Source organism: Callithrix jacchus, chromosome 6, assembly GCF_049354715.1.
Source record: "Callithrix jacchus isolate 240 chromosome 6, calJac240_pri, whole genome shotgun sequence".
NCBI lineage: Eukaryota > Metazoa > Chordata > Mammalia > Primates > Cebidae > Callithrix > Callithrix jacchus.
This window is the reverse complement of record NC_133507.1, coordinates 78,960,985-78,976,195: the sequence shown is the minus strand read 5'-3', so window position 1 is coordinate 78,976,195 and position 15,211 is coordinate 78,960,985. Positions and strand designations below refer to the sequence as shown.

The window sequence follows — 15,211 nt, the reverse complement described above, 5'->3', positions numbered from 1 at the left end:
AGGAATGATGAATCACAGGTGTTCACCAAGCAGGAGGGCCATGAAGGAGCAAAATCAGGGGCAGTTATATAAAATCAAGACAGGGAGCTCTAGCCACAGGAAATGGTTGTGCAACCAAAGCTGGAAAAGAGCTTGTGCCAACCCAAGACTGTTGGGAAGGATTGAGGATAAATATCCCAAAGCCGCCCTCCTCCACCCTTCTCTGTCCTTTTTGTGCCTCCCACTGTCTGATCCCAACAAAGTCAGAATGCAAGGAAATCTGGTTGATGCTGCACAGAGATCAGCTCCAGGGACTGGAGCAAGGAGGAGGTAGAGAACAGATCTGGAAAGGCAAATGGAGGACACTTAGCACAGTGGGTGAGAGGAGATAGCATCTAGGGCACAAATAGAGGGACTGGATTTAGTCAGGGACATGGATAATTCACACACCAGAGGGACTCTTAGCCCTTATATATACCATAACTTCTTTGATGGGTGAAATTTCTGATGCTTCTCAGAATAATGTTTTCAAATGCATAAAATATAAAGGAATACAAAGAAAACTAATTATATTAAAACACAATTACCAAGTCATTGACAAAAAAAAATCAAAGCCAGGTGGGGTGGCACGTACCTATAGTCCTAGCTACTCAGGAGACTGGGACAGGAGGATGGCTTGAGTCCAGGAGTTTGAGGCTACAGTGAGCTATTATTATGCCTAGGAATAACCCTACTGCACTCCAGCCTCAGCAATATAGTAAGATCCCCATCTCTTAAAAAAAAAAAAAAAAAAAAAAAAAACTCTGTGATACATTAACTAAATCACGTGTTTCTTTATGAATGCTGTACATAAGATCCAGCAGTGGGTCTAATAACTAGACTATAATCTCAAAGTAGGCTGAGTATAGTGGCTCATGCCTATAATCTCATAACTTTGGGAGGCCAAAGTAGACAGATGGCTTGAGCCCAGGAGTTTGAGACCAGCCGGGGCAACATAGAGAAACCCTGTCTCTAAAAAAATTAGCTGGGCATGGTGGCACGTCCCCATAGTCCCAGCTACTTGGGAGGCTGAGGTGGGAGGATCAGGATCAGTTGAGCCTGGGAAGTCAAGGCTGGAGTGAGCTGTGATAGTGCCACTGTACTCTAGCCTGAGTGACAGAGACCCTGTTGTAACAATAATAATTTCAAAATGGTGACATAGGTATACAATATTTTGTTAAGTTCTACAAAAACTGTCTCATATATCTGTGGTATCTTTTGGAGCTAAAAGCACAGGTACTGCTCATGCTACATTTATTAACTACATTCATAGTTGAAGGACATGCTAGATTTCAGATGAAAGTCATTGGAATAAACTTTCATTCCCACATGCAAGATCATGACCCTCTGGATTCTGTCCCCAGACCCATTAGGAGGAAGGCAGAGTGTGAGGACACAGACAGGTGGGGAAAATAGGTAATGGGAATCTGCAGGAACTTCTTCTTGCTTTGTATTTCTCAGGGAAGAGTCAAGTCATGAGCCCACAGTGAGGATGGAAAGGTAGATGTGAGAGGTTGAGAAGACAGAAGGCACAAAAGTCTTCTAGGAAAGTAGGAAAGTGAATGAACTAGGAAATAGCGTGTGATTACCAGGCAGCACAAAGGGCCCATCTGAAGTTCATGGTCATGGACTTTAATGGGAGACTGGTCAGCAAGGCTGTTTTCTTCTAGCCACGTTCAGTTTCACGAGACTAAGACAGGCTAGAGGGAGAACTGGGTTAACCAATGCCAGGGTTTTGTCATGTGAGTATAACAAGAAAGGGGTAAGGAAGCAGAAAAATGTCTATGCATAAAGGAGAGATTGTAAAGATAACCCATGGAATGTAGTTTTTAAAAATTTTTATTTATTTATTTGAGACAGAGTCTCACTCCATCACCCAGACTGGAATGTAGTGGTGTGATCTTGACTCACCTGCTTCCCAGGTTCAAGCATTCTCCTGCCTCAGCCTCCTGGGTAGCTGGAATTACAGGCACACACCACCATACCCAGATAATTTTTTGTATTTTTAGTAGAGACGGGATTTTACCATGTTGGCCAGGCTGGTCTCAATCTCCTGACCTCAAGCGATCTGCCTGCCCTCGCCTCCCAAAGTGGTGAAATTTCAGCCCGGCCATCATGCCGGGCCAAAATGTAGTTTAATTAGAAGGGAAGCGAGAACATCAGGAAATAAGGGACACTGCAAAAGTGGTAAACTTGATGAAGGGAAGTTCCCTCAAGAGTTCAAAGGATTGTAGAATCAGAGTATAAGACAGAATGAACAGAGATAAGAGGTAGTTGTCAGACAATCGGATTTTAAACATAATCTTTTGAGGTAGGCAGAAATCCTCCCTCCTTCTAAAATGTCTAAGTCCTAATCCTTGGAACTTGTGACTATATTACCTTATGTGGCAAAAGCCATTTTGCAGATATAATTAAGTACCCTAAAATAGGGAGCTTAGCCTGGATTACACAGGTAGGTCCAATGTAATTGCAAGGGTCCTTAAAAGTGGATGAAGGAAACATAGAAAGAGAGTCAGAGAAAAAGAGGTGACAACAAAGCAAGATCAGAGCAATGCTATGTTGCTAGCTTTGAATACGGAGGAAGGAAGCCATGAACCAAAGAATGTGGGTTGCTTCTAGGAGCTAGAAAAGGTACAGGAACAGATTCTCCCCTGAGCCTCCAGAAAGAAACACAGCCCTGCCAACACCTTGGTTTTAGACCAGTGAGACCCACATTGGACTTCTGAGCTACAGAACTGTAAGATAATAAATGCGGCTAGGTTCAGTGACTCGTGCCTGTAATCCCAACACTTTGGGTGGCCAAGGCAGGCAGATCACTTGAGGTCCGGAGTTTGAGACCAGCCTGGCCAACATGGTGAAACCCTGTCTCTACTAAAAATACAAAAATTAGCTGAGTGTGGTGGTGCTTGCCTGTAATCAGCTACTCAGGAGGCTGAGGCAAGAGAATCACTTGAACCCGGGAGGTGGAGGACGCAGTGAGCCAAGATTATGCCACTGCACTCCAGACTGGGTGATAAAGCAAGACTCCATCTCAAAAAAACAAAGAAAAGAGGGCCGGGCGCGGTGGCTCAGGCCTGTAATCCCAGCACTTTGGGAGGCTGAGGCGGGTGGATCACGAGGTCAAGGGATCGAGACCATTCTGGTCAAGATAGTGAAACCCCGTCTCTACTAAAAATACAAAAAATTAGCTGGGCATGGTGGTGCGTGCCTGTAATCCCAGCTACTCAGGAGGATGAGGCAGGAGAATTGCCTGAACCCAGGAGGCGGAGGTTGTGGTGAGCCGAGATCGTGCCATTGCACTCCAGCCTGGGTAACAAGAGCGAAACTCCGTCTCAAAAAAAAAAAAAAAAAGAAAAGAAATGTATGTTGTTTTAAGCCACTAAGTGTGCTGTAATGTTTTACAGCAGTGATAGAAAGATAACGCATCTCTTAATAATCAGCTTCATGCAGACTTAAACTTTGAGGAATTAAAGTATAATTCTAGATAACAAAGCATAAACAAGAAGCCCTGAAGAGAAGATGGTTATTTTTCTAAACTCACAAAAATTAAATTAATATTAAAGGTGAATATTAAATAAGGCCTTATAACATTTCTCTGTTTATGTTTTCTTACTGCATCTAATACTTTGTTCAGTTTCTTGTGTATAGAATTTTTTTTTACTCTCGTTTCTTCACCCCCATAGGTTTTTTTGTTCTTTATCAGAATCCTCATTTTTTTGTTCTCTTTGGGAGTAATATTTCTAGGAAATTGAAGAATGTGTACAAATTTGAAAAGTACAATGCACTCTTATTATTGATAAGGATAATAAATGTAAGTCCTTTAGGATTTTCTGAGAGTAATATTCAAATGTGTAGAGATATTTAGAATTATATTAAATACCTTTTATTACTGCTGACCCAGGTTCCCTTATATATCAAAAGTGTAGTAGGAGTAGGATACATAGGATTAGAGATAGGTTACAATGACTTCTACAGATTTGGCTGAATCATTTATAAACCTTACTAGCAGAATTAAGATACATTATAATTATATATCCTAAGACCTATAAAAATAAGTTATACAACCAATTTAAAGAAAGCCTTATAATATACAGATGATTCTTTCAGTAAATTGCTCTTACCTTCAAAATTTTATTTATTTTTTTTTGAGACTGAGTCCTGCTCTGTTGCCCAGGCTAGATTGCAGTGGTGAGATCTTGGCTCACTATAACTGCCGTCTCCTGGGTTCAAGCTATTCTCCTGCCTCAGCCTGTGGAGTAGCTGAGATTATAGGCACCCGCCACCATGCCCAACTAATTTTTTTGTATTTTTAGTAGAGATGGGGTTTTGCCATGTTGGCCAGGCTGGTTTTGAGTTCCTGACCTCAGTTGATCCACCTGTCTTGGCCTCCCAAAGTGCTGGGGTTACAGGCATGAGCCACCGTACCTGGCCCAAAAACATTTTTAAAACTTATTATTTTTGGCCAGGCGTAGTGGCTCACGCCTGTAATCCAAACAGTGTGGAGGCCAAGGCGGGCGGATCACCTGAGGTCGGGTATTCAAGACCAGCCTGACCAACATGGTGAAACCCCGTCTTTAAAAAAATAAAAATAAATTTTTAAAAAATTATTTTTTTCTTTTTTTTTGAGTCAGGGTCTTGCTCTGTCCCTCAGGCTGGAGTGCAGTGGCACAATCACAGCTCACTGCAGCTTTGACCTCCTGGGCTCAAGAGATCCTTCTGTCTCAGGCCCTCAAGTAGCTGGGACTTGGAGGTGCAGGCACCAGGCCTGGCTAATTTTTGTATTTTTCAGTGGAGATGGGGTTTTACCATGTTGCCCTGGCTGGTCTCGAACTCCTATGATCAAGCGATCCACCCAATTCAGCTTCCCAAAGTGCTAGGATTATAGGTATGAGTCACCGAGCCTGGTCTTCGACTTAATTTTCTTTATTCTACTTAGCGTTTTCTTGTGTGTCTGCTTTATTATTCTTGGTGTCTAGTAATCCTACTTTATTTGAATGTTTTTAATTTAACATCAGCTCAGATTTATTTGTGGACTTTATTACTTTGTTTTCTTTGTTGTGCTTATGTGTGGGTTTGGAGGCGGTTCTTTTTTAAGTAATGCTTTTAATTTAATATGTTCTTTATATTAAAATCATTCTCTGAAAATAAAACAAATGTACTGATGTTGATATATGTATATATTCAGTATTTTGTTTGACATTTGAGTTCAGATTTTTTGACTAAATATTTTGAAAAGGAAGTTTTTTAGGAATATGTTTTTCAACTCTTCCTCCTCAAAAAAAACTTTTCTCTTGCTTTGTTATTGTGAAAGCAAGTTGTTTTCATTTCTCATGTTGTTTTTTAGATTCCTAAAATATATATCCACAGCTATTTTCTTTCTTTCTAAACAAATGGCCAACAAAGAAAACCACTGGAAGAAATCAGATCCCACAAAGTCTAAGTGTAGAAAAGTAAACTCCTTAAAGACACAGGCTTTTGGGATTCTGCTGGAAGAGCCAAATCCTTAACAGTGTTTATAAAATACAAATAATCATTTTTGAGCATTAACTTTACTGTCAATTATAAATAAGATCACTACTTACCTAAGTTTTTTATTTGCATTTTTAAAATTTTGTCTAAATTTTATTTTTATTTTATTTTATTTTTTTAAGATGGGGTTTCACCATGTTGGTCAGGCTGGTCTTGAACTCCCGACCTCAGGTGATCCGCCCACCTTAGCCTCCAAAGTGCTTGGATTACAGGCGTGAGCCACTGCGACTGGCCCTTGTCTAAATTTTAATAACCTCATGGTGAGTCTCATGATGCCAAAGGCAAAGTTTCATGGTATTAGCTTTAATTGAATCAATATGTTCATTTAAAATAAAAGTACATGTATAATGTAGTACACATCTCATTTTCACATTGCCTTCTGAAATTCTATCCCTGCTAAAGTAAGTGGGGATCACTTATGAAATAATGTTAATAGGATTCTTTTTGTTTTTCTCTTCTAAAATACCAAGTATTTTAGTAATCAGTATCTTTCAAGCATAAACAAGAACATTTATAATAACAGTGTATTATTACACTGTAATGGTGACAGCTTCTCATCTCAGAAGAAAGCCAGGATGACCTAGGAAGCCCATCTTGTGACCTCATGGCACATCATGATCCAGCCCCCTCTTACCTCACTCCCACCATTATCTCCACCCCGGACACACTGGTGTCTGTACTTAGCACACTCTCGCCTCGCGGCCTTGATCCCTGCTGTTCCCTCTTCCCCAGATAGCCACACAACTCCCCTGTTACCTTCAGCTCAAGTTCCTTTTTTTTTTTTTTTTTTTTTTGAGAGAGTCTTGCTCTGTCACCCAGGCTGGAGTACAATGGCGCAATCTCGGCTCACTGTAACCTCTGCCTCCCGGGTTTAAGTGAGTCTCCCTGCCTCAGCCTCCCAAGTAGCTGGGATTACAGGTGCCTGCTACCATGCCCAGCTAATTTTTGTATTTTTAATAGAGATGGGGGTCTTGCCATGTTGGCCAGGCTGGTCTCGAACTCTTGACCTCAGGTGATCTGCCCACCTCGGCCTCCCAAAGTGTTGAGATTACAGGCATGAGCCACTGCACCTGGCCTCAAAAGCTATATTCTTAGTAAAGTCTTCCTGGCCCTTTATTTCAACCACCTTTTCCCTAAAATTTTATATCCTCTTTCCTACTTTTTAAAAATATCCCTAGAATGGATCAACTACTTAGCATACTACATATTTTATTTATTTATTTGAGACATGGTCTCTTTTGTTTTTATTTTATTTTTTGCCCAGGCTGAAGTGTAGTGGCATGATCTCAGCTCACTGCAACCTCCACCTCCTGGGTTCAAGCAATTCTCTTGCCTCAGCCTCTCAAGAAGCTAGGATTACAGGAATGTACCACCACACCCACATAATTTTTGTGTCTTTAGTAGAGATGGGTTTCATCATTATGGCCAGGCTGGTTTCAAACTCCTGGACTCAAGTGATCCATTCACCTTGGCCTCCCAAAGTGCTGGGAATACAGGCACAAGCCATGGCACCCAGCCTTAAGACAAGGTCTTGCTCTGTCACCCATGTATTGTTTTATTGAAATGAAGTTGTTTTTTTTTTTAGACAGAGCCTTGCTCTCTTGCCCAGGCTGGAGTGCAGTGATGTGATTTCAGTTCACTGCAACCTCCACCTCCTGGGTTCAAGAGATTCTCCTGCCTCAACCTCCCGAGTAGCTGGGATTACAGGCATCCGCCACCAGGATGGCTAATTTTCTGTATTTTTAGTAGAGACGGACGTTTCACCATGTTGGCCAGGCTGGTCTTGAACTCCTGACGTCAGGTGATCCACCCACTTCAGCCTCCCAAAGGCATGAGCCACCACGCTTGGCTAGTTTTCAGCTTTTTAAAGACTAAATAATACTTTATTGTGTAGAATAAATAATGTTCCATTTTCTTTATCCATTCATCTATTGATGGACACAAGTTGATTCCATAATTTAGCTATTGTGAATAGTGCTACAATGCACAGAGGAGTGCAGACACCTCTTCAACATACCAATGAAGAGACATACCGATGATTTCAAATTTTCTGGGTAAATACCCAGCACTAGGGTTGCTGGATCATATGGTAATTTTATTTTTAGGTTTTTAAGGACCCTTTAATTTCCCATAACGACTAATTTTCTTTTTTCTTTTTTTAAATTTATTTTTTTCTTTCTTCTTTTCTTTTTTTTTTAACGACAGTACTAATTTTCATTCTCACCAACAGGGTTCAACATTTCTGTTTTCTCCACATCCTCACCAACACTTGTTATCTCCTGCTTTTTTTTGATAACAGTCATTCTGACAGGTGTGAGGTGGTATCTCAAAGTGGTTTTGATTTGCTTTTCCCAAATGATTACCCATGTTAAAAATGTTTTCATATAACTGTTGGACACTTGTATGTCATCTTTTGAGAAATGTCTATTCAGGTCCTTTGCCCATTTTTGAATCACGTTGTTTTCCTGCTACTGAGTTCTTGGAGTTCCTTAAATATTTTGGATGCTGACCCTTACCAGATGTGTGTGGTTTGCAATATATTCTCCCATTCCATAGGTTGTCTATTCTGCAGATTGTTTCCTTTGCTGTGCAGAAGTTTTATCATTTGATGTAATCCCATTTGTCTATTTTTGCTTTTGTTGTCTGGGCTTTGGGAATGAAATCCAAAAAATCATTGCCGAGACCAAGGTCAAGAAGTTTTTCCATTGTTTTTTTCTAGTAGTTTTACAGTTTACAGTAGTTTTACAGTTTCAGTTTATGTTTAGGTCTTTAATCCATATTGAGTTGATTTTTATATAATTCGCAGAATTTTCAAATGATAAGAATTAAGCTAATTATATTTTAAAAAGAATTAAGAAATTTTAAATTAATACTATGTATTCATGTATTCACTTAATAAATGCTTGTTAAATACCTACTATGTGCCAAGATTTGTACTAGGCACTGAACTTTGATGTAAATATATTCTTCTAATTTTATTGATGAAGATGTGGTAATGTTAAGCATTTTTCTGGATGATCTTAAGTCACACAGTGGCAGATCCAGTATTTAAACACTCATCTCTTTGATCCAAAGCTGGGCTCCTTGCATTTAGTATAATAATTTGGATTACAGATTAATACCTGATTTTACTAAATGAATTACTATATAGTAGTCTCCCATAGGACTTTACACTTCATTTTTCTTACAAGATTCAAGGGTAAATCTATCATGAAAGCCATTTTACCACAATGCCTTGTGCAGGGTAGAGCTCATTAAATGTTGATGAATGAAAGTAGTTTAAGTAGACTTGCTGTTACACATGGCTGGATTAAAGTTCTGTTTCAATTTACTCTTTAAGCTTTACATGGCTTATTTGTAAATCCAGGTAAGTAATTCATCTTATAACTATTGTGATAAATAAATGAGATAATGCTTGTATTAACTGGGTGTGGTGAATTACAAATACTTGTAATTCCAGCAGTTTGGGAGGCCAAGGCGGGTGGATCACTTGAGGTCAAGGGTTCCAGACCAGCCTGGTCAACATGGTGAAACCTGTGTCTGATAAAAATACAAAAATTAGTTGGGCATAGCGCTGCACACCTGAAATCCCAAAATCTCACTATTTGGGTGGCTGAGGCATGAGAATCACTTGAACACTGCAACATTTGAGGTTGCAGTGAGCTGAGATTGTGCCACTGCACTCCAGGCTGGAGAACTCAAAAAGAAAAAAAAAGATAATACATATATGGCACCAGGCACTCAATAAAAATTTTTATTTTTTTTAAGCAATGTTCTAACCCTGAAATAATAGGTTTAGGTGTATTTAGGCTATAAGTTGGGATCCTAGATAAATATTGGGTAGATCTAAGAATTTTGACAAGGAAGAATCATCAGGACCACTGGGGACAAGTGAGAGAAAGGAGTCATTGATAGATATAGATTATAGGCTTGAGGTTTGTTGAGGAATGTGTGGTTAATGAGGCGGGGCATGGTGGTTCACAACTGTAATCTCAGTACTTTGGGAGGTTAAGGTGGGAGGATCACTTGAGCCCAGGCATTTGATACCAGCCTAGGCAACATAGCAAGACCCCACATCTACAAAAAATAAAATAAATATTTGCCAGGCATGGTGGTACATGCCTGTAGTCCCAGTTACTTAGGAGGCTGAAGTGGGAGGATCACCTGATCCCAGGAGGCAGAGGCTACAGTGAGCCATGTTTGCACCACTGTACTCCAGCCTGGATGACAAAGCAACTCCCTGTCGCAACAAAAATAAATAAATACATAAAACCATAAAAAACAAAAAACATGAATAAGCAAGTTAGAAAGAAATATTAGACTGCAGATATAAGGCTCTTCATCCAGAAAGGGAAGATGATCTGGGGAGAAGAGATACAGGATTTAGAGAGGGAAAAATAGAAATTGTATATTAGTTGGAAGGATGAATTAATATATGAACAAATTATTTCAAATTATATTTATGGAATGCTAGGTAGTATGAATTTATTGATTTACTTTTTCTTTTTTTTTCTGTTTACTTCACTAAACAATGAATTTATTATCCATTGATAGCAGATGGTAGCTATAAAAAATTCTTCAGAAATTCATAGGGAATTTCTATAAAAGTAAAATTTTGGGCTAGCAATCAAGTTGGAAGGGTGTGTGAAGAGGGTCTAGGTGGGGAAGGGCATTTGTTTTCATTCTGTAATTCCTTAGTACACTAGTTCAGATTGAGAAAATGTTAAATAGCAGGAAGGGGCACTGATGAGTGAGATTACAGATGGAACTAATTCCCCTCAGGCTAACTCTCAACTCTGCCACTGCCCTCAAACACTTATAGGCAAACAATAATAAACTAATGAGATATGAATTTTATCAGATCTATAGCAAGATAGCAGAGAGGAAGAAGCATTTCATTCTCTATGAAGAGAATGTGTGTGGCTGGAGAGTAGATGAGGGAAACATTTCACAAAAAGTTGTGATTTTAGTTGACTTTTTTTTTTTAGATGGAGTCTAGCTCGGTGGCCCAGGCTAGAATGCAGCGGGGCAATCTTGGCTTGAATCCACTTCCCAGGTTCAAGCAATTCTCCTGCCTCAGCCTCTTGAGTAGCTGGGATTACAGGCATGCACCACCACGCCCGGCTAATTTTCAGTATTTTTAGTAGAGATAGGATTTCACCATATTAGGCCAGTCTCGTGTGATCCAGCCTCAGGTGATCCACCCACTTAGGCCTCGCAAAGTGTTGGGGTTACAGGTGTGAGCCACCTGACTCTTATTTATTCCTTTTTTTTTTTTTTTTTTTTTAAGAAGGCTGGAGTGCAGTAGCTCAATCTCAGCTCACTGCAACCTCCACCTCCCGGGTTCAAGCGATTCTTCTGCCTCAACCTCCCGAGTAGCTGGGACTACAGGTGCATGCTGCCATGCCCAGCTAATGTTTTGTATTTCAGTAGAGACCCAGTTGCCCAGGCTGGTTGCAAACTCCTGAGCTCAGACAATCCACCTGTCTCAGCCTCCCAAAGTGCTGGGATTACAGGTGTGAGCCACCATGCCCAGTCTATTTATTACTCATGAAGAAGGTAATTAATATTCTAAATACCTGTTCTAAATAAAAGTCTTCAAAGACACAGAGAACCTGGAGATCTTAGCCTACTGTTCAGAATCTGATGAAGTGGGAATAATCTAGAGATGAAGAATAAGCAGTGGCCCAATCATGATAGGCTTGCATGTTATGCCAAGTTTTGAAATCCATCCTGTTACTGATGGGAATTATGGGAGAATTTTAGGCACAGGAATGACAATGGTTAAAATCTTACATGACATGCTTGAGCTACTTCTGAGGCTGAGGCAGGAGAATCATTTGGGCCCAAGAAGTTCAAAGCTGCAGTAAGTCACAATCATTGCACTCCAGCCCAAGCAACAGAGCATGGCCCCATCTTTAAAAATAATAAAATTTAAAACATAACATTTTTGGAAGATCAAAGAACTATACATATGGAAGAAGTACAAGCAACATGACCACCCTAGTCCTTTAATTATAAATGGAAAATTATGAAAAAAAAATAAAGCAAAGTCCCTATTCTCATAGAATTTATATTCCAATGGGTAGAGGAAGACAATTTAAAAAATCACATATATAATATTAGATAGTGCTAAGTGCTAGAAAGAACAAATTCAAAGCAAGGTAAGGTACACAATGATTGGGTGGAGGAACTTGCTTCAAGGCAAACTCAATGTTCTTTCCACTAATCTCATAGTTACCACACAATAGGGTTTCAAGATGTCTTATTTTCCAACACAACAGCGTCATTATCTTGAATTCTAAATGTTGCAAATCTGTCCCCATATTTTATCATTATCTAACTTAATGTCCTTCTTAAATATCTGTGCTGACTTCCCAAAGCTCCCAAAATGATCAGCAAATTTCCCTCTGAAGATTAAAGAACATTTTACACACTGCACTTAAAACCTTTGTCACTTGTTACTACCATAGGGTCTCTAAATTTCACCCTGAAACAACTCTTCACCATTTTAAAAAGCCTTTAATTTCCATAGATTGGCTCCCAAGACCTTGCATGTCTGCTTCTCTCTTCCTTCATTGTTTCATTTAAGAAGCATGATATGGCGGCTGGTCGTGGTGGCTCACTCCTGTAATTCCAGCACTTTGGGAGGCCGAGGTGGGTGGATCACCTGAAGTCGGGAGTTTGAGACCAGCCTGACCAACATGGAGAAACCCCGTTTCTACTAAAAATACAATTAGCCAGGTGTGGTGGCAGGCGCCTGTAATCCCACCTACTGGAGAGGCTGAGGCAGGAGAATGGCTTGAACCCAGGAAGCGGAGGTTGCAGTGAGGTGAGATCACGCCATTGTACTCCAGCCTGGACAAGTGACGGAGTGAGACTCCCTCTCAAAAATAAATATATTTAGGCTGGGCGCCGTGGCTCAAGCCTGTAATCCCAGCACTTTGGGAGGCCGAGGCAGGAGGATCACGAGGTCAAGAGATCGAGACCATCCTGGCCAACATGGCGAAACCCCCTATCTACTAAAAATACAAAAATTAGCTGGGCATGGTGGCATGCGCCTGTAGTCCCAGCTACTCAGGAGGCTGAGGCAGGATAATTACTTGAACCCAGGAGGCGGAGGTTGCAGTAGGCCGAGATTGTGCCACTGCACTCCAGCCTGGCGCCTGGCGACAGAGTGAGACTCCGTCTCAAAAAAAAAAAAAAAAAAATATATATATATATATATACACACACACACACATAAAGAAGCATGCTATGTATGGACTGCTTGGTTTGGCAGTCATTCTGCTAAGTGCAGATGACACAAAGAAGAGCAAAAAGCAACACCCTACTAGAGCTGAGTGTTGTAGCACATTTGAGTGAGGGCTCAAATCCTGGGCTAGGAACCCATGATGCTAGCGTGGAGAGTTCTATTGCTGCTGGGCTTCAAGTGTTGTGGAGAGGGCTCGAAGACATATGAAAAGGGGAGCAGCATATTAACAATAACTAGAAGGACTGTCATTGTGTTTACTGAAGTTTCTCTTGAGAAGAAGCCCTAGCCAAATCTCACCCTTCAAACCCCCGGGGGGCTAACAGAAGAATGCACATCCTCGGGAGCTACCTAAATCTACTGAATTAGAATGCATAAGGGTGGGGCCCAGGAATCTGCAATTTAATAACGAATATCCTCAGACCATTGTCGTGCACGCTGACGTCTAGAGAACCGTTGGCCTCTCCAACCTTTTCTCGTGTCTTACTCTGCCGCCCAGGCTGGAGTGCAGTGGCACGATCCCAGCTCACTGCAACCTCCGCCTCCTGGGTTCAAGCGATTTTCCTGCTTCAGCTTCCCGAGTAGCTGGGAATACAGGCGTGCGACACACGCCAAGCTAATTTTTTTTTTTTTCTTTTGTAGTAGAGAAGGGGTTTCACTATGTGTTGGCTAGGCAGGTCTAGAACTCCTGTCCTCAGGTGATCCGCCCGCCCGCCTGCCTCGGCCTCCCAAAGTGCTTGGATTACAGGCTTGAGTCACCGCGCCTGGCCAGCTCTTAGTCTTAAACCTAACAGTACGTCATCTCCTTTTGTTAACTGATTTGTTGCTAAAACTTCAACAAGCACTGGACTTGGAGTTTGGAGACTTACTGTGAAGTCCCACTAAGTTCAGTCTCGTGAGTGTGAGCAATTAATTCACATTTTCAATTTCAAGTCCCTCGCTTTAGGCAAAACACCACCACCTGATGCTGAACTGAGGAGTAAGACGCCGCAGCTGGGCAGGAAACGGAATGGAAGCGCGGGGCGGGGGTGGGGGGGGCGATCGATAACTCCGGTGCGCCGCTGACTGTTGGATTGGCTCGAACTTCTCCCGCCAGGCCTAACTACTCCCGCGCACTCCTGGGCCCGCCCCGCCGCCATCTTGGTCTAGGAGGGAGCGCGCCGCACGCGTGAGTAAACAGCCTGAGCCGGGAAAGTCGAGCTCTGGCAGCGTCCGGGTTCCGAGGGGCAGAGGCGGAGAGGACCTTGTCCTGTCTTCGTAGGTGGGATAAATATTGGGGTCACAGTGGTAGGCCGCGCGGAGCCCTCAGTCTGCACAGCCTCCGCCCCCTTGCGGCGAGACGCCTCGGTCCCCTGGCTTCTCCCGCCCCCCGCCTGTCTCCTCCCTCTGTTGAAAGCTGCCCGGGAAAGTGGTGGCGGGAGCGGGCCCAGGCCCGAATGTGGTGTGGGCTCAGGTGCCTGAGGCCGGGCGCCTGAGGAGGTTCGCGCTGGCGTTTGGTGCTTCGCAGGCCTGGGGTGCAGACGCGGCGTGGCTGTGAGGCCGGGGCTGGCGGGCGGGTGTGAGGGCCGGACTCACACTGGGCCGCCGCGGGGCTGTTTCCATCGGTCACTGGATTTTTCTCCTCTTCCGGTCCGGGCCTCAGGGTGGCCGACATGACGGACAGGGGTCAGAGCCCCCTCGCGCCGCTGTTGGAGACTTTGGAAGACTCTTCTGCCTCCCATGGAGAGCAGACCGACGCTTACCTGACTCTGACCAGGTGAGGTCCGTCGTGGGGCGTGCTTGGGGGTGGGGTGCGCTTTCTAGGGTGGGGAGAAAGAAGTTGGGAGGGGCGCGAAGAGTGAATGTGAGTTTTAGAAGTCTGGCAGAGGTGAGGACGCCGGAGTCACAGACGCGTTGGGGGCGGGGGAGATGTATCCTAGGTAACATTCCCGGGTGCAGCAGCTGGTGCTGCTGCTGCGCTTGAGGTTTGCGTTTGGAACGAGGGAACATGCACGTGTGTTTTGCAAGCGAGGGATTTTTAAAAGTTTTGGTTGGAAGTGGGTGTTGGAGGAGGGGTTTTCAGTGTAAACCTCCGATGTATTGGGAAAATGTGGCCACCTAGAGTTGCCTTTTTAACAGCAATAAACTGATTTTATTGCAAAATGCTTCAAAATTATTTTCAAAGAAATGTACAAAGCTTTTGTAAACCTTTTATAAAGGTTTAGTAAGTCGTTAGTAACGAGGGATAGGGATCCCCGTTCTTTTTGTAGTCAGGCTGTCACAACTTGCATACACTGGATGTAAAAAGTTATTCTGAGGGTTTTTCTACTTTTATTCCTGATACGCATTGCATTATATATTCTGTATACCCTTAAGGACCTTACCTACTGGGTCAGTTCATTTACAAGAGTTCGAAAGTACTTTTTGAAAAGA

General features: G+C 42.4%; 2 protein-coding genes across 11 annotated transcripts in view; one reads left to right on the top strand and one right to left on the bottom strand.

Annotated features, from left to right (window-relative positions):
- NMI (N-myc and STAT interactor) overlaps positions 1-13,818 on the bottom strand; it is a 120,825-nt gene extending 107,007 nt beyond the window's left edge. For all 4 annotated transcript variants that reach the window (XM_078327801.1, XM_078327803.1, XM_078327796.1 and 1 more), the window contains exon 1: positions 13,669-13,818. The gene's annotated coding sequence lies outside the window, so the exon portion shown is untranslated. The remainder of the gene's footprint in view (positions 1-13,668) is intronic.
- A 115-nt stretch (positions 13,819-13,933) lies between these two features.
- Positions 13,934-15,211, top strand: part of RIF1 (replication timing regulatory factor 1) — a 69,340-nt gene continuing 68,062 nt past the window's right edge. For 3 of the 7 annotated variants that reach the window (XM_008998900.6, XM_008998901.6, XM_002749453.7), the window contains exons 1-2: positions 13,934-13,967; positions 14,442-14,555. In XM_008998900.6, the coding sequence (XP_008997148.3) occupies positions 14,452-14,555 (104 nt within the window). In that variant the 5' untranslated portion in view covers positions 13,934-13,967; positions 14,442-14,451. Of the gene's footprint in view, positions 14,061-14,441; positions 14,556-15,211 lie in introns of all 7 variants that reach the window. The other 4 variants (XM_078327787.1, XM_078327785.1, XM_078327786.1 and 1 more) reach the window with 2 other exon arrangements.